The following is an 18,062-nucleotide window of genomic DNA, read 5'->3' as shown; positions in this document are numbered from 1 at the left end:
TTCTAAAAAATATTTACAAAACAAGTTTTAAATTTCAATAATATTTTTATTTCTAAACATTCTTTTAGTTCTTTTGTAAACCACAATCATCTCTGTTAATAGGATCTGACTGCTTTCTTGTGTTTCAAATTCATACATATAGTTACATGTTATCAGTGTCTAGTATTTTCTTCTTTTAGTTTTTAACCTCTGAGTTTACAGTTTTTTTTTCCTCAATATTTCTTCCTGCCTCTGAGACCTTCCTTATAAGATCACTTTCTTTCATTCTGAAAACCATTCTTAAAAATTCCTCTTGTGGAGTCTGCTAGTGGTAAATTTCTTCAGTGTCTGTTTGTCTGGATTTTAATTTTATTCCACTTTTTAAAATATCAGCTGGGTAAACACTGGGAGTTTGACAGTTATTTCACTTCTGTCCTGTGAGGGGTGTGTCCTGCCCTCTGTGGGCTGGGTCCTGGGCTGTTCAGGGGGGGTCTGCTGGTTGGCTGTCTTTCCTTTAAGAGTCTTGCTTTCATCTCTGCTCCTTTTAACATTCTCTTTGGTGTCCTTTGATTCCACCATGGTGTGTCTAGATATGGATCTACTTTTATTTATCCTGCTTGGTATTCTAATGTTTTCTCAAATCTGGACATTTTCCTGCTATTTGAATATTTCCTCTTCTTAATTATCTCAAATCTTCTCTTCTGAAACTTTAATCAGACACATTTTCAATCTTCTCCACATGACTCCTCCATGTCACTGCTTTTCTCGATCCCATTTTGCTTCTCTCTGTTCTGTGTCATTTATATACATATATTTTCCATTTCACCAATTTTCTGATCACTTGTGTCTAATATCTGATCCAACAAATCTTAAATTGGGTAAATATTATCATTGGCTAATATTCTTTTGCAAATCACAATCATCTTTGTTAATAGGATCTGATCACTTTCTCATGTTTCAATTCCAGTTTTGATTTTTCAAGCAGCTCACATATTTATTTTATCTTATGTTTTGAATGTATCCATGATCTGAGACTTTTAGGCATCTCATCTACACTTTGTGTTTTCTTCTGCCTCCCACATCTGTCCTCTGGTGTTGTATAACCCTGGATTGTGAGCTCATGTTTGGTGCCATTTTATCTGTGGTAATCCTGTGAGGTCTGTGTGAAGGGGGAGGGCAGGCCTCCAGTGAGAATCTCATGTAATCCTATGATGAGCCAGTGGTGCTGCCAACCTGTGGCTACGTTAACTTAATTTGAGGACCATCCAAGTTATATAAATTTGGGCTCCAAATCTGTGTGAGGGCAAGTCTGTAGACATGAGTTTTCAGGGAGCTATTTTTTTCTACCCAGAGTGCCTACTGGATGATTTGTCCTTGTCTACCTTTTCTTTGGGTTTGCAGCCTTCTGAGACCTCCAGTTGCATGGAGAGTTTTGTATTCTGTATACCCCCTTTCATGGACTCAAGGCCTTGTCTGGTTTCCCCTGTGTGGCCATTTAAGAAAATGAAACTGGGAATTAGGAAGGTCAGCAAACAGCCCTGGGTCAGCCAAGGGGTGGTCATCTTATTAACTGGATTAACTTAACTTTAAGAAGTCAGATATTTCACTTCCAGTGAATGGGAAACATTAATTCCTATTTTCTCTTACTAGAAAAATAAAATGGACATGATTAGTTACTCACAAGTCAACAAAAATAGCTACCTAATATTTTAGGCTTCAGATTAATGATATCATACACATCAAAGCTTATACTTTTAACTTGCTAGGGAATACTTTAATTTTTTCTCTTTATTATACTATTGTGTCCAATGTCTGCCTAAGGTACATCGTTTAAGCAATACAAAAATTACAGTTTGCACAGGGAAATTATATGGAAATCACCATTCATTCCGGTCAGCATCACAGTTGCAGTAATATTGAGAATCAATGCAGTTCCCCTCTAATCCACAAGTACATTTTTGAGCATCAGGCAGAGAACCTCCCCAGTAAGTGTGTGTTTCATTGGTTCTTCCAACCCACCAGCTCACTGGGGTTCCATCTGAAAGACAAGTATGAGAAAGGTGACACCTACTTTGCCCCCCACTACCTGCCTCCCCAATATAGTTCCTTTACTTCCCTCTATTTAAAACATAGAGAGACTATTTTAGAAGTGAGCATATTTTAACTGTGCAATAGGATCATTTTTAAGAGGACTCCCAACTGTTTAAAAATATATATTTTAATGTCAAAACTTACGTTGTCACCAAATTTTTTTCTTTTATCAGAAAATGAGCATGTAGTCCCTAACTCATTCGGGCACGATATTTACAAACTTTTCTTGAGGACTCCACTTACATAATTTCTTTGGAAATAACATTCAAGAAAGAATTGTCATCAAAATAAAAACCACAGTAATTTACACACTGAATCTAAAATCTGTTTGAGGTCCTAAAATGCCATTAAAACGTTTAATGTTATTATGAGAAATATGGATTTCTTTCACTTTATTTATTAGCTAAAAACACAGGCATGTGTTTAAGACATGTACTTCCTAGCATGTCCTAAAAGTTTCCTGGAGACGTGCTTCTTCTTATACTGAATGGGTTGCTCTGTATTTGGAAACTAAAGAAATGGCACTGATAAGCCTTCTTCATGCCTGAGGTGTCTTCGGCTTGAGCAAGTCCGAGACAACTACATTCAGTTCTTCGGCACATTCCCCTCCTCAGTGCAATGTATAATTAAGTGACACGGCCAGAGGCTGCCTCAGCTCTGCAGGACTGCTCATTTACGCTAAAGATGCTGCTGAGGCCCCAGTGTGGGATTACAGTACACCGGGGGGAGGATGATCAGAAAAGATGGTGCACACGGAAAGGGGGAGGGGAAACAGTCCCTAGTAAACAGAGAATCAGGGCAGGAGGGGAAACGGAAGTGACATCAATTTTGCAAAGCTGCCTGTCCATTTTCATGTGCTCTTTCAAACTCTTAAATTGTCCCCATCAGGCCCCCACTAAGAATCTGAAATAACTTTCTCCCTAACTTACAATCGCCACTGCTCATTATGGCTCCCTGTTCAATGAGACTTCTGCTTCTGCTGACAACCTCTCAGCTGGTAAACACATGGACTGCATTCATTACCACGCACTGCAGGCCCAGTGGGTGACAGGTGTGCCAAGAAATCAATATCAACTATCTTTTTTTTTAATGTGTTGAAAACATCTTTAGGGGGTGGAAGATCTTTTTAGTGTATTATTTAATAGGTACTTAATAGATATTTTTCAAAATTCCATCTTAAAAATGTAATTATTCAACATCCTCTTTCATCGATTTGAAGAGCAAAGAAATCATTATATGCCAACGTGTTACTCTGTGTTTACATTTTTCTCTCTAAAGTGAAAATCATTAAGTGTTTTTAAAGGTACAAAATGCATTTGGCTCCATTCAAGATTCCTTTGAGTAACTTAGAGAATTTGCATAAGAAATGATTAAGAATAATATGAAGAAGAATTAGAGACTGAAATGAAAAGGAATAGGAGAGATATCAATGACCAGGGTACACGGCTTTACTTCCTCAATTATTTTAGCTCATAGTTCACTGTCCTTCTCTCCAGCCACAGCTACAATCCTCAATGACCTTAAGCATTCATAGTAGGGTAACCAAATGGTTTCCTAGAGTCAACACTTACTGTCATCCAACTTCCTCTTTAGCCACCTGTAATCATATCCCCTGAAACTATATGTAACACAGAGACCTTAAAGATGCTGAAGGAAAAATGTTTCAGAACCCTAGCAAGATCCTAGGCCCTCTGCTCCTCCCTGGCCCTCTTGGAAAACAAAACCTACACAAGAGCTGCTGCACTGAGGCCCCAGACTTGCTCTATCTCCTCTCAAGATTACCACCACCTCAGTCTCCTGATAACTTCTGAGAATTTGAACAGTGGAAAATTCTTGAGAGAAAACTGAATTTTGACTGACATTCCCCAATCTACCCTAAAAAATTCCTAAGCTACTTGTTCCCCACATTGCAGTCCCCTTGTACTGTTTTCACATTGCAACCTTCTAATGAGGGACCCAGGCTTTGTTGTTTTCACTCCTTCCACACAAGAGTGGCATCAAAGCTCTGCACACCCATTTGTGTCTATTGATAATACAGAGCAAATTAGTGCAACAGTTTTAAGGTGTATTGGGCTACACTATTTGCCTGCCTCAACTCAACCTTAATTAAACACTTCTGGAAATATATAGGTCTGTAGTGAATTTGTTTAAATTAAGTTTGTACTAACAATCCTCCAGGAGCAGCATATAAGAAATGCAAATAACTTGAGCATGTATGGTTAATGAAGTCCCTTATTTTGTTTTTTTAGCACGTGTTTATTAAGTTTATAAGTCTTTTCTCTTTCCATCTTTCCCCCCTAGCCCCAATTAAACACTTGTTTAAATATTTGTTTTTGTTGCTGCTGTTGCTGTTTTATATATTTATTAATATATCGAAGGGCTAACAATTGAGCAACCACATGCAAATCAATAGGCAGACACTGGCCCTCCAGGCGGGAATCCTTTGCTGATCTGGGTCGTGTCCAGGTTCTGGAATAGACCATCTGCTACCTTGTATGAGTTTGCTCCATGACTCACTAGGTGGTTTATGACTAGTGGTTGGTTCCAACACTACTCTATCTTTGCCTTGTTTTCCCTGGTTAGACAACCCATAACAATAATTTTTTTTTTTTTTGGGGTACACGGGCCTCTTACTGTTGTGGCCTCTCCCGTTGTGGAGCACAGGCTCCAGACGCGCAGGCTCAGCGGCCATGGCTCACGGGCCCAGCCGCTCCATGGCATGTGGGATCTTCCCAGACCGGGGCATGAACCCATGTACCCTGCATCGGCAGGCAGACTCTCAACCACTGCACCACCAGGGAAGCCCCATAACAATAATTTACTCTCCTGGAGGCAGCTTTCTCATTCTTCTGGGAATATACAATTTTAGCTCAGTGATCTATCTGGCATCAATCAACTAACAGTAAGTACTAAACCCACTAGCACTAACTATAAATTCAATAAACTGGAGAGATGCAAATAAGTAGCTTTTACTTCATGCCATTTATAGATGTGGTGCAATTAAGTTCTGGCAAGGTTAGTGTCTTAGCTCTGAAGACTCAAAAAAGATAAAATGGTTTCCTGAGTCCCATAGCTGCTGAGTGACAGGGACTTGTCTAAGTCCTAAGAGCTTGAACTCAGAGAACCTGCCTACTGCCCTCTGCTCATTCCACTCCCCAGATGCCTAATCAGAGAAGGGGCACGCCAGCCTCCAGAAAACCAAGCAGTTTCATGAAGGCAGTGAGGTTGCACATTCCAACAGAATGGGATTTTTCAAAGGAAGAAAATATAAAATTAAAAATAAGAATATTCGGGCTTCCCTGGTGGCGCAGTGGTTGAGAGCCCGCCTGCCAATGCAGGGGACACGGGTTCGTGCCCCAGTCCGGGAAGATCCCACATGCCATGGAGTGGCTGGGCCCATGAGCCATGGCCGCTGAGCCTGTGCGTCCAGAGCCTGTGCTCCGCAACGGGAGAGGCCACAACAGTGAGAGGCCCACGTACCGGAAAAAAAAAAAAAAAAAGAATTTTCAAAAGAAGAAAAGATATGAGAAATAAACTATTAGCACTTATGTTGTGTGAAAGAGGCGGTGATACCAACATTGTTCCCTAATTAATAATTAGCCAAGACACTAATTGCATTGTCTATGAAAAAGAATCTCACGGAATAATCACCTCCAGATAACTAAGCCATGTCGTTGTTAGCAATCCTTCCCAAGATAAAACAGAATTAAGAGGTCCCTGCCCATCATGGCAGATGAGCACTGAGCATTCCAGGGGCCTCCTTAGGAGGCTTTTACTGCTCAGTTGCCCAGTTGAGTCTAGGAAGAAACTTCAGATCATTCCTGGCTTTGAGCAAAGACCTTGGTCTTTGCTCCGAAGAAGAGTATCCCTGTCACTTCAGATGTGATCCGGGCACTATAGGCACAGGTTCTCATGGATCTCTGGCAGGCCATTGTGATCTGTGGGGGCTACCGCCCACAATGTCTGATTACTCTGATTACTCACCATGGGGACTTGAAAGCCTTGACTTCTTGCAGTGGAAAGTCAGCTTCTGTTGGCAGTGGTCCACATAGTCAATTATGGCCTGGATCTGGTCCATGCTGGCTGTGTACTTGAAAAACACAGGGTGGGGGCTTTCTCCGTTCGAGCTTTTGACACTAACCAAGTGGGAGCCATTGTGCTGCACTGAGGTCCATGCAGTGTCTGGTGGGCAGAAGAGGGGTTGGGAGGGAGAAAGGAGACTGTGATGAGAATGGAATCATTAAACATAAATATGGAAATCAGAAGCATCTTCTATCTGAATTAAGGTTTTTATTTTTGTAGCAATCAGATCTCTTTGACATTAGAATCAGCAAGTGGAATTCCTAAAATGTTGTCAGTAGCGATTCTCTTTATTGAAATTTGCATTACCATTACTATAGTCAACATTGTCAGGGGGTCAATTTTTTAAATTCTGTATTATAATACTCAAAGTCATAAACAGAACTTTTTGGCTTTTATTTTTTTCTTTCCATTACTATAAGAGGAAAGCTAAAGATTATCATGTATATACTTATGTTTTTAACAAGCATATTCCTCATCTCACTGAGCATCTTTTCCTCTGATAATCAAAGAAATGTGTAAAAGACACATTTGAGGAACAAGCAGCTCACAAAACCATTATTCTGATCATGCAAAATAATGGAAAATAAGTATTTTTGACAAAAATTGACTAATAGTGTGTCAGCAACTCGTTCAATGGCCAGCACTAAAAAACACAGTGCCTTGGGGTATCTAACATAACAATTCCTAGCAGTAACCATTGCTACATGAATGTCTGCTGGAAAATTCTGGCGTATTTCTGTTACATGGATTACCTATATTTTTCAAAGAGATTTAAAAAACAATGCACACTTCACAATATTTATAACAGAAGAAAAACACCTTGACTTCTTTTATCTTCCCCAAAATAACCTCCCACCATGAATGTATAGAAGCTCCCACAGTATAAAAGGCCCATGGCTCAGTGGCTAAAAGGCTGAGTTCAAGCTGCCTTAATTCAACTATATTTATAATGTCATGTCATATAACTTCCTCTGTAATATGTATTTGATAAAATGATAAGTATCCACACAAACTTGCCATATTAGAGGGGCAGGAAACAGTCTTGTGGAGTTTTTTTATTTTTATTTTTTTTGTGTGGTACGCAGGCCTCTCACTGTTGTGGCCTCTCCCGTTGCGGAGCACAGGCTCCGGATGCACAGGCTCAGTGGCCATGGCTCACGGGCCCAGCCGTTCTGTGGCATGTGGGACCCTCCAGGACCGGGGCACGAACCCGTGTCCCCTGCATCGGCAGGCGGACTGTCAACCACTGCGCCACCAGGGAAGCCCGGAGTTTATTTTTTAATAGCTAATACATGAGCAAGGTTCAAAAATCAAAACAATGCTGCATGGAACTCAGTGAGGGGTCCCCTGCTCCTTTCCTGCCCTGAGAGTTTGGGTCTGGGAAAAACCTACATCCATGCTGGTGTTTGCAAACCCTTAACACATCAAATACATCCAGAGATCCAGGGAAAAGAACCCTAAGGGCCATGGAAAAACCTCCGATTCAAAGCCTATGGAAAAGAACATCACAAAATATGCAAAAACTAGCCAGAACAGGAACAAACTGTGAGTCAGCATGACTCATGCAGTTTTATATACAATTAGGAAAAAAGACTTGAAGGATCACCTGCCTCTCTGCTCACTAAAGGGGGCTGTGAGTGTTCCTATGGCAACTTGAAATCCATAGATTGTGTTTCCCCCTTAATCATGTTTTCACTAGGCATTTTATATTTCAACATTTTCCTGGAAAATTACTTAAATGCGTCTGGCATCATTTTTGGTAATTACCTACTCCCATTCACCCTCAGGGTTTCTTCCATCAAATGAAATGAGGGTACAGGGAGCCATGCAGAAGACTGTGTTAGGCTTAGGAGTTCATCAGTTCCCATGCCACTGTGTCATTTATTTTCATGGCTTAGGGCACAAAGAAAAATAATGTGCTTGAATAGTTCATACAGGCTAGTGGTCAGTATGAAAAATTTATGGTCTTGCATGGTTAAAGTGTAATAATAGAAATATTTTGAAGTGGAGAGAAGGGAAAGGTTGAAAAGAACCTCAAAACTGTCCTCTGAAAAAATACTTTAAATGCTTGCCCTTTCTAGAAATATGATTTAAAAGACCCCAACAAAGACACATTATGTTTCCCTAATATTCCACAACATATTATTTCAAAACTATGAGTAGAAAGGAACCTTTGACATGACACATAATCTTAGCCTTCAAGCACGAAGAGACAGACTAAGGAATTTAAGTGACCAGCATGATGGAAAAATACTTAGCTGTTACTCACGGTAGTCTGAAGCATAATTTTGGACCTGAGGTAATTAATTTTAACAGTGGTCAAATTTAAACAGGAATTTTGAACTATTGTTGAATTAGACCCTATCAGAACATGTTCATCCAACTCACTGGAGCCTTTCCTCTGCACAGGAGCAGGGTGACCATGGGTGGTACCTGGTTGACCATTTGCTTGGACAAATGAACCTGCAGCCAAGTTCACTTGCTGGTTTCATTTGGTAAGCTGGATATAAATAATGACATTGACTTACCATTTCATAGGACATCCTCCTCCTTCTGTTTGTTTTGCCAACTTAGATCCACTTTGCAATTGACAACACTTCCTATACTTTATAATAGGCCTCTGAACTATACCAGGAGTCTTTCATAGCAAAACAAGTGGTTGGGTGGAAAAAGAAGCAGATCTTTATTCTACAGATTCAGGTAGACACACATTGAAAGCCTATCTGTTATGCTTATTTCAATCTCCCTGAGAAAAAAAGACTTCATGAACAATATGATGCCTTTATATTTTGTGGGACCATCGCTCATGATCTGGACATTGACCTCGAGGAAAGTAAAGGCAAAAATCTCTTCTCCCACAGATGCCTGAAATGAAGTCCAATTTGTGTCCAAACACCACCTCTTTGGAAATGAAGCCAGCTGCCTCTGTTTCTTCTGATGGGAAGAGGGTACACATTCTGAGAAGACTGGGAAGGCAATGTGCCAAATGATTTAACTTGTCACATCTATCTCCAGATAAAGCTGGTCAAGAAGATGCACTCAGGGGCTTCCCTGGTGGCGCAGTGGTTGCGAGTCCACCTGCCGATGCAGGGGACATGCGTTCGTGCCCCGGTCTGGGAAGATCCCACATGCCGCGGAGCAGCTAGGCCCGTGAGCCATGGCCGCTGAGCCTGTGCGTCCGGAGCCTGTGCTCCGCAACGGGAGAGGCCACAACAGTAAGAGGCCCGCGTACCGGAAAAAAAAAAAAAGAAAAAAAAGAAGATGCACTCAGGATGATAAATAAGGAGAGACTGATGTAAACACTAGCAGCCATTCCTGGATCCACAAAATCATCTGAATGCTACAATAGAGACCCACAACAGCCTTCTCAGAATTTCTTCCCCTGTGTTACTATCCAGAGAGAAACACTGTTCTAACCTTTGATCCAACCCAACCCTCTGGCCACCCAGATAAGAGAAATGGAAGTCTAGACAAACTCACTTGCCCAACTTCACAAAACTATGTAACTTTGCCACACAGTTCTAAGCAGCCCGGCGTGAGTCGCTGAGCTTTCTGAGTAGGTGAAGCTCTCAAAGAGTGCTGAGGTCTGTAACCTTCCCAGAGTGCCTTACCCATCTGAGCCCTCTACTATATTTCCAGTGAAAAAATTCCAGAAGAAACCAGAACTAGATCCCGGGCATTTATGTGCCCATAGTGCTGGTAATGGCCAACTGCGCTGCTCTGAATGCCCAGTGGGTGCCCTGAGGAAGACAACGGTCAGCTCTCACCTGGCCCTGCCCTAGATGTCACAGGCCCTGGGCCCTGCCATGTCATCTGTTTGTCAAGGCCAAGGAGACGGGTGTGTGTGTTTCATGGAAGGGGAGAGATGACAGCTCTAAGCAGACAGTCTCCAGGCCCTGGGAGGGCCCAGAGGTGGCACTCATCCCAGCCCCACACCTGTGGGTCCCTCTTGATCAATATTTGTATGAAGACCCTCAAAAGGGCTGCCACAGATCTGGGGCCTTGAGGCTTTTCATGATTTATTTTAATATTCTGAACACAAGAAAATGCTATAAGATACAACTGGATATCCTCAAGGGAATGCAGCTACTTCACAGCCTTCTTCCCTAGGATTTCAGAGGGTGATATTTTCACTTACTAGGTCACACTGAATACAATTTTGTGTGTCTGCTCATTCATAAGGGTAGGCATCTGCTATTTAACATGAACTGACACTTACTCAACACGGCATACATTGTCTTGAGGCAACATGTACGTGTGCTTGGCCCCGTGCCTGAAACCTCCCAGAGCTCAGTTACTGGGAGATATTATTAGTGCTTTCCCTTGTTTATCAGCCTACCACACAGCACAAGAGCAAAGTACTTTCCTCAGAGAGTACATTATATATGCAATTATAAAATCAGATATGGACAGAGTACAGGGTCATGGACAATAAGAGATATGGGTTACAATCTATGGTCTTGGAAAAGTCAAAGAAATCCTCTGAGCCTCCGATTCCATATTTGGTAAATGAGGAAAGTAGACCAGGCAGCATCTAAAGACTGAATGCTATTGTCTAGCCACCTTTGAATGCTAAGGCAATGAACCAAGCATGCTGCTGGCCTAACTGCTCTCTGAACATCTATATGTTTATTGTTCATCAAGACCATTCACTTTGTCCACCCGTAAGGCCAGGGCAGACTGCGTGGCTGACAGAAAAGCAGGAAAATAAACTTTCCTGAAGCATTTGTCTTTTTCCCCTTTGGGCACAGTGACAGGATCTGCTCTAGAAATTCTGCATTGCCAACCACACTAGGCTGCCTGTTTTAGGAACTACCTTTACAAGCTGCAGGAGGCCAGCCAGAAAATGTACCCCCAGTGGGGGCAGGAAGGGTTCTTTCTAGGCAAAAGCCAGGAAAAAAGAGATGCAGGTTCATGGTGTATGAATCAATACCCATTCTATAGAGGGCTTTTAAAAAAATGACATGAGTTATGTGTAAAGCAGTTGGGCTGACTGCCCTTTGCTAAACCACAGTGCTGGAGGCCTGACACAATTTCTTTTTTTTTTTTTGCGGTACGCGGGCCTCTCACTGTTGTGGCCTCTCCCGTTGTGGAGCACAGGCTGCGGACACGCAGGCTCAGTGGCCATGGCTCATGGGCCCAGCCACTCTGCGGCATGTGGGCTCTTCCCGGACCGGGGCACAAACCCGTGTCCCTTGCATCGGCAGGCGGACTCTCAAGCACTGCACCACCAGGGAAGCCCCTGACAATTTTTGACACATGGAAAAGGATGTTTAAGAAACACAACTGTGTATATTTTAACCCCAAACTCCTGATTTATCCCCCCCCTTCCCCTTTGGTAACCATAAGTTTGTTTACTATGTCTGTGGGTCTATTTCTGTTTTGTACATAAGTTCATTTGTATCATTTTTTTTAGATTCAACATTTATGCTCTACTATATATAAAATAGATAACCAACAAGGACCTACTATATAGCACAGGGAACTATACTCAATATTTTGTAATAACCTATCAGGGAAAAAAATCTGAAAAAATAAATATATATGTATGTATTACTAAATCACTTTGCTGTACACCTGAAGCTAACACAACATTGTAAATCAACTATGCCTCAATAAAAAAAAAAGAAAAGAAACACAATTGCTTGGTTTGCATAAAGGCAAGTGACTCAGCAATAATAATGAGTAAAAAGTTCTGGATTATTAACTTGTTGAGGCAATAAACCAAGATCTGAAGGTGCAATGAGCAGGGATGTCACAGACCCAGTCCTCAGCTTGTTCATCAAGCCTCCAGGTGATTTTTATGCACTGGAAGTTGAATCACTGCTCTGACTGCAACCTATCTTCTTTCTGTGACAATCATTCTCACAATGCAAGGTCTGAGAAGCAGTTTCTGAACCTCACAACTATGAAAACAGCAAAAAACTACCCTGGGTTTAGGGTGGGCACAAACAGTTCTATCTCTCTCAGTGAGTAGAGCCATTGGCCTTCCTCATCTTGTCATCAAAGAAGTTCTGTTTTGTTTCTTCTGTTTCGAAAGGGAATGGGTCTGTCAACAAATTGCACAAGCAGTCCATTCAAACTAGCTTACTATTTTGTCTTGTTTTGGTTGTCTCTGTACTAAAGTTACTAAAAAATACATGCAGAGTGTGTCCTAGTACTACATTTTTAAAGGCTATTACCAAGGATATAATTTTATTTTTTTTCATTCTGAAATCTGATTTTTAGGAAAGTTTGTTTGTTTATTTATTTAACATTTTTATTGGAGTATAACTGCTTTACAATTGTGTGTTAGTTTCTGCTGTATAACAAAGTGAATCAGCTATACGTATACATATATCCCCATATCTCTTCCCTCTTGCGTCTCCCTCCCTCCCACCCTGCCTATCCCACCCCTCTTGGTGGTCACAAAGCACCGAGCTGATCTCCCTGTGCTATGCAGCTGCTTCCCACTAGCTATACATTTGGTAGTGTATATATGTCCATGCCACTTTCTCACTTCATCCCAGCTTCCCCTTCCCCCTCCCTGTGTCCTCAAGTCCATGCTCTCTACATTTGTGTCTTTATTCCAAGGATATAATTTTAACCATTGGTTTAGAATTCTGTTTTTTGTATCTTTTTCCAAGTGTTAGTACTTGTTTTTTAATAATTAGAGGGTGTTTAATTGTCCACAGGCATCGCAGCATCACGGAGAAGGCAAAGTTTTCAGAGTGGACATATTTCCAGGTTGGAAGAACAGAATCAGGACCCTAAGATCTTCCTCTATCAATAAGCAGATTTGTTAGGGGGCACCTCATATGACCCCTGGGCAGTAAGGACCATTTAGCTGTAACTTTGGTTCATCCCTTGGATTTTCCCTGGGAAAAATCTGGATTTAAAAACATTTTCATTAAATATTTTGTTGTGTAGCTGCTGGAGGTAGTCACTGGTCTTCAGACTGGCCTGTGTGTTTCTCTGTCTTCAGCACATTGCTTTCCTTACGGTGTTGAGTTTAATAAAAATCCTTGGTATTTAATAGTATTTGGAAATCTTCACTGAAGTAGTTAACTCCTGCTCTCCATCTTGGGTATGTATGTGTGTCTCATGATCCATTTGATGTTCCATCTCAGTCATAATTATGGAACCCTTACGACATTGATGTTTTCACATAGAACGAGAATCTACTAATTTCAGGAGTTTTACATGAGAGCTAGGCAACTATAAACTTCTCTAAAAGCCTTTAATTACCCAAAAGGCATTGTGATACAGTAATCTCTATGTAATGTTTGTTCATTTGCAATGTAATGAAGATATACAGTTATTAAGTGTGCTTTAATAATAGACATTTACACATCAATATAAATTATTAAATTATTAGCAATAATTTTCATGAATCCCTACACAAACACACACACACACATACACACCTTACAGCTCTTAAAACTTTCCAAGATTACGTTAGAGAGTTTAGAAGATACTTAATTTAGAGAATGAATGTCTCATACTTTATCTTAATACATGTGAACCATTCCTGTTGCATTTGTGGATGCATCAGAGCCACAGGGATTCAGTGATGGATCATTAAACCTCACCCACAGCAACCTATATAAATAGGAACAACAGGATAATTGCTTGGACCATGAAATGAGTAGCGGCACCAAAATTTTACATCTGCACTGGTTTTATTTCTCCATTCTGTGATGCCCTTTGTTCCCTTTCCATTTTAATTTTTTGGACGATAGAGTAGCCTGTGCCTGCTAAAACCAAAGATCCTCAGCTAAACGACAGTGCTTTCTAAACCCATGTGAACATAAGCATCTCTAGAGAAGATTAGTAATAATACAGCCTCTCCTGGGATGCTGCCCTGCAGAATCTGGCTGTGGAAAGCAGAGCTTCCCCTTGGGGAACAAACACGTAGGGACCTGGAGAAGCTCCATCCTGCTGAATAGTGTCCACTAGTGACAGTAAAGCAAACAGGAGCCCTCTGGTCAGGTTAAATTAATTTGTAAAGTCACACTCCAAATTATATTTTTAAAAGGTTGTATCGCCAAGGATGTTATGACCACCCAGTAGGCTTTAAGAAGACACATTACACTTGTTTTATAACCAACAGATCTCCACTATCTAACTAAATGACCAATAGGCAACCCAAACTTCACATATTCACAACTGGAATCCTGGTCTTCCCTTACAAACATGGTCCTTCCCAAGAACTCTCCGTCTGTGTGAGTAATACCTGCACCTTCTTTCCAGGGCTTGGATCCCAATACAGGAGCCCTGCTTGATGCCTCTCTTTCTCTCCATCGGTTAGTCCACCGGTTCTAACTCAACATTTCTCTCCTCCTCCTCCTCTGCTCCCAGCCTGCTACCCACCACCACCACCTTGGCTTGATTACTAGAGCAACGTCCTAACTAGTCTCCTTGCTTCCTCTTGGTGCCCCAGGAGGGTTAAAGGCCCAAACTGCGCAGATGGTGTGAATCCTGGACCAGCCCCTTTCCAGCCACGTGACTTGAGGAGAGGCCACCTTCTCGTCCTTCCACCTGAGTCTGTCCAACATGCCAGCTCCCCATGGCTGCAGGCCTTCGGCACTTCTCTCCTCCCTCCCCTTGAAGGCTCCACCTCAGGTTTTCTCAGGGATGCTTCTTTTTTTTTTTTTTTTTTTTTTTTTGCGGTACACGGGCCTCTCACTGCTGTGGCCTCTCCCGTTGTGGAGCACAGGCTCCAGATGCGCAGGCTCAGCGGCCATGGCTCACGGGCCCAGCCGCTCTGCGGCATGTGGGATCCTCCCAGACCGGGGCACGAACCTGCATCCCCTGCATCGGCAGGCAGACTCTCAACCACTGCGCCACCAGGGAAGCCCAGGGATGCTTCTTTGATGTGGTTGGCACAGATGTCACTTTCCAACTGAGTCCTTTCTTGATTCCTCTATTTAAAACTGTAACCCATCCTTGTACAGTCTGTGACCCTGTTCCCCGCTTTGTTCTTCTTCACAACACCTGCTATCTTGCAACATGCCAAGTATTTGATTCGCTTCTGTCAATGATCTGGCTCAGAAAGCACCCCCCACCAGGGGAGGGAGGTGTTCAGATTCACTCCCTGATGTGGCCACAGCCGTGCCTGGCTCAGGGCAGGCGCTGAGTACACATGGGTTCAATGTTGTCGGAAGCTTTTTTGCAACTCTTCAGTTTTGTGCCTTTACTTGGATGTTTCTTCAGGTCACCCGGGGAAGGAAATGATTCACCTCCTCAGCAGACAGTTTTCAAGGCCATCGTGTGTACAAACTGACCAGGAGGGTTAATCAGTAGATTTCGCCTTTTCCCTCCCTTATTTAGAGGTTCTTTCTCATCTCTAATGTAAGAAAAACCTGCTTGTATATCATCAGGCATTATTCTAAGTTACCTGAAATCAAAAGCTGGGCATCTGTTTTTACTGTCTCTTTGCATTTTGATGATAACTACTCTTCTCTCTGGTGGTAGGGGCCAAGGTTCACTCCGAAAAGGTAACAGCAATTGCAGGGAATCAAAATACATCAGCTATGGTACCAAATCAGCATTAAAACAAAACACCTCTGAGATAGTTACACATTCCAAAGGGGCTTTATAAATATGCACAACTAAAGCTTCACGGGGAAGCCTAGACCGCGTGTTCACTAGCATGACTAAAATACTTTTCTTTTATTACAACCATCAACTGCAGAAGATCGGGCCCTCAGCTCTCGGTTATTCCTCTTTGCAGCAAATACCTTTCCTTATAAACTTGACCTCAGCCTGCCAATAGTTAACTATTAACAAAATAGCTTCAGTCGTTGAAATGTCACTCATTTTGGAATGTGCCAGTTGGGATTATTTCTACCTTTCTAGAACTTGGAATTTTTCAGTGTGTATGGAACTCTGCTCATAGAATTAACCCAAGATAATATGTATGAAAATCTTTAACATACCCTAGACTTCTGTGATAATTAAGAACTTAACTGATAAAGGGAAATGTTTTATTGGGATGCTAGCAACTTTATTTAGCCTTCTTTGTTCTTGGCATCCGCTCGAGCCATGGTAATGAAAGAAAATCAAAGCAGGAATTGAAATCACTTGAAGGCCTGTCATAAACCAGGAGTGCAGTATATCTAGAATGATGCCCTGGGCTGCTGTTTCCTCACATATTTCACCGAGCACACATTTTTCAGTCAAGGTAAGCCAATGTATTTAAGTCTGTCATCACACTGCAATATTTTGGTCAGTATTTATGATAAAATGTTTACCCCAAAGCCCAAAAGAGCCATACTCACACCCAGTGCAATGCTCTGCAAGTTCTTGCATTTTCTGTACCAACTTTGGGGGTAGCTTCGGGGCTGGAAGATATATTTGACTGAATTCAGATCTAATCATACGATTAACCACTGCCAAAATGCTCAGATTTTGTTTCATGTATGAAATGGTAGTAGGTAAAAAACCACCCCAGGATTGTAAGCTACTCACAAAGCATCATCATAAATATATCCATAAATAATTCCCTCCTTGTGAGAACTGCAACCCTGTCAGGGTGACATGTAGCCATAATAACAGAAGAACAAAATTATAACTAAGTTATAGTTGCCTTAGAACCATCTATAGTTGATTATTTTCTTATCATTAGCTCAGAATTTGCAGAGTCAAATTTTGTGGTTGTTGAAGTACCTGTTAGGTCTACACTGCTAGAGTAACAGAAAGTTTTCTTGGAGGTTTGTCCTCTTTTTATTGGTAAAATGTTATGCGAGCATGGAGGAAAAGTTATGGGTACAGACACATATAGATACAGGTACAGAAGAGGTATAAAGAATTTGTATCAATTCCATCAGGGCAGTTGTCATTCATTAAAGTGGATCCTTTGGTCCTTCGTGGTCCTATACTGTAGGCGGAGATGTGAAATTAAAAAGTTTCAAAGAATTAAAGGCATCATAAACAATATGTCGTAAACAAGTCCTTTCACATATAATTAGGTTTCTAAGGAAAATAAAATATTATTTATATAGTTGCACAAGAATAATATTATTACTTGAAGTATATACACTTTAGAAACATTTATTATCTCCTAGATAAACTCATGTGATTACAGATTCAAAAGAATACAAATGGATGTTTTCATAAATTTGAAAAGTGAATATTCTCCTAAGTCTTTGGCATTTATTGACATGAACTAAGAAATAAAGTTTATCCTTTTTTGTTTCAGATTAATAAGCAAAGATTTGTTGTTAATTTTGCACAAAGAAAGAACATAACATTTAATTACCACCTCTTAACTATTTTAGAACATTATGTTTAATACTTCTGAGCAATCATATTACAATTACAATCAAAATGCACATCTACATAAAGCTGCCACTAGGTAAACTCTACTTTCCGCATCTGGGTTTTTCATGCACAGCAAGTATATACATGAGTTTAACTGTCATAAAAAAAGGCTTATTAGCATACCTGTCATGTTGCAATATACAAGGGATGGTCCCAGCGGGCCACTTCCGTCTGAGTCGATATAGTAGAGCCCTGAAGAGTTTCCTCTGTGCCTGTGGGCTTCACATGACTGCTCGTAGAGAGCTGCAAAGAACACAGGTCTCAGACAGGAGGTACAGTGGGATGGATTCCTCCATGTTGTGAATTAAGTGGTACTTTCCCCAGTGACACTCATTCTGCATTGCTCTCAGGGACGTTTTCTTTAGAGGAGTGTTTCCCTGTTTCAATCAGATAGAGTGAAGATTCTGAAGCACAGAGTGAAAGATTTTAGGAGAGATCACTGTGGGACATGTGGATCTGGATCCTGTATGTTCAAGAAACACAGGATTCTTTTCAAAATTGTTATAACTGGATTTACTCTTGTCTAAGTCTTTTTTGTTTCATAATATCTAAGCACCCGAAGTGCATTGGCTTAATCTCCCTAAATCATCTGCTTTTATCTAAAT

At 41.2% G+C, this 18,062-nt stretch overlaps 1 protein-coding gene across 2 annotated transcripts in view; it reads right to left on the bottom strand.

Moving 5' to 3' along the window:
- Positions 1 to 18,062, bottom strand: part of LOC308619375 (contactin-associated protein-like 3) — a 180,896-nt gene that overhangs the window by 31,141 nt on the left and 131,693 nt on the right. For both annotated transcript variants that reach the window (XM_081238048.1, XM_081238047.1), the window contains exons 12-14: positions 17,581 to 17,700; positions 6,055 to 6,252; positions 1,861 to 2,017 (exon numbers count right to left, since the gene is read on the bottom strand). In XM_081238048.1, the coding sequence (XP_081094174.1) occupies positions 1,861 to 2,017; positions 6,055 to 6,252; positions 17,581 to 17,700 (475 nt within the window). The remainder of the gene's footprint in view (positions 1 to 1,860; positions 2,018 to 6,054; positions 6,253 to 17,580; positions 17,701 to 18,062) is intronic.

This window comes from Mesoplodon bidens, assembly GCF_964165515.1.
Source record: "Mesoplodon bidens genome assembly, chromosome: 6".
In the NCBI taxonomy this organism is placed as follows: domain Eukaryota; kingdom Metazoa; phylum Chordata; class Mammalia; order Artiodactyla; family Ziphiidae; genus Mesoplodon; species Mesoplodon bidens.
The sequence above is the reverse complement of the archived record's forward strand: the minus strand, read 5'-3'. Positions and strand labels throughout refer to the sequence as shown.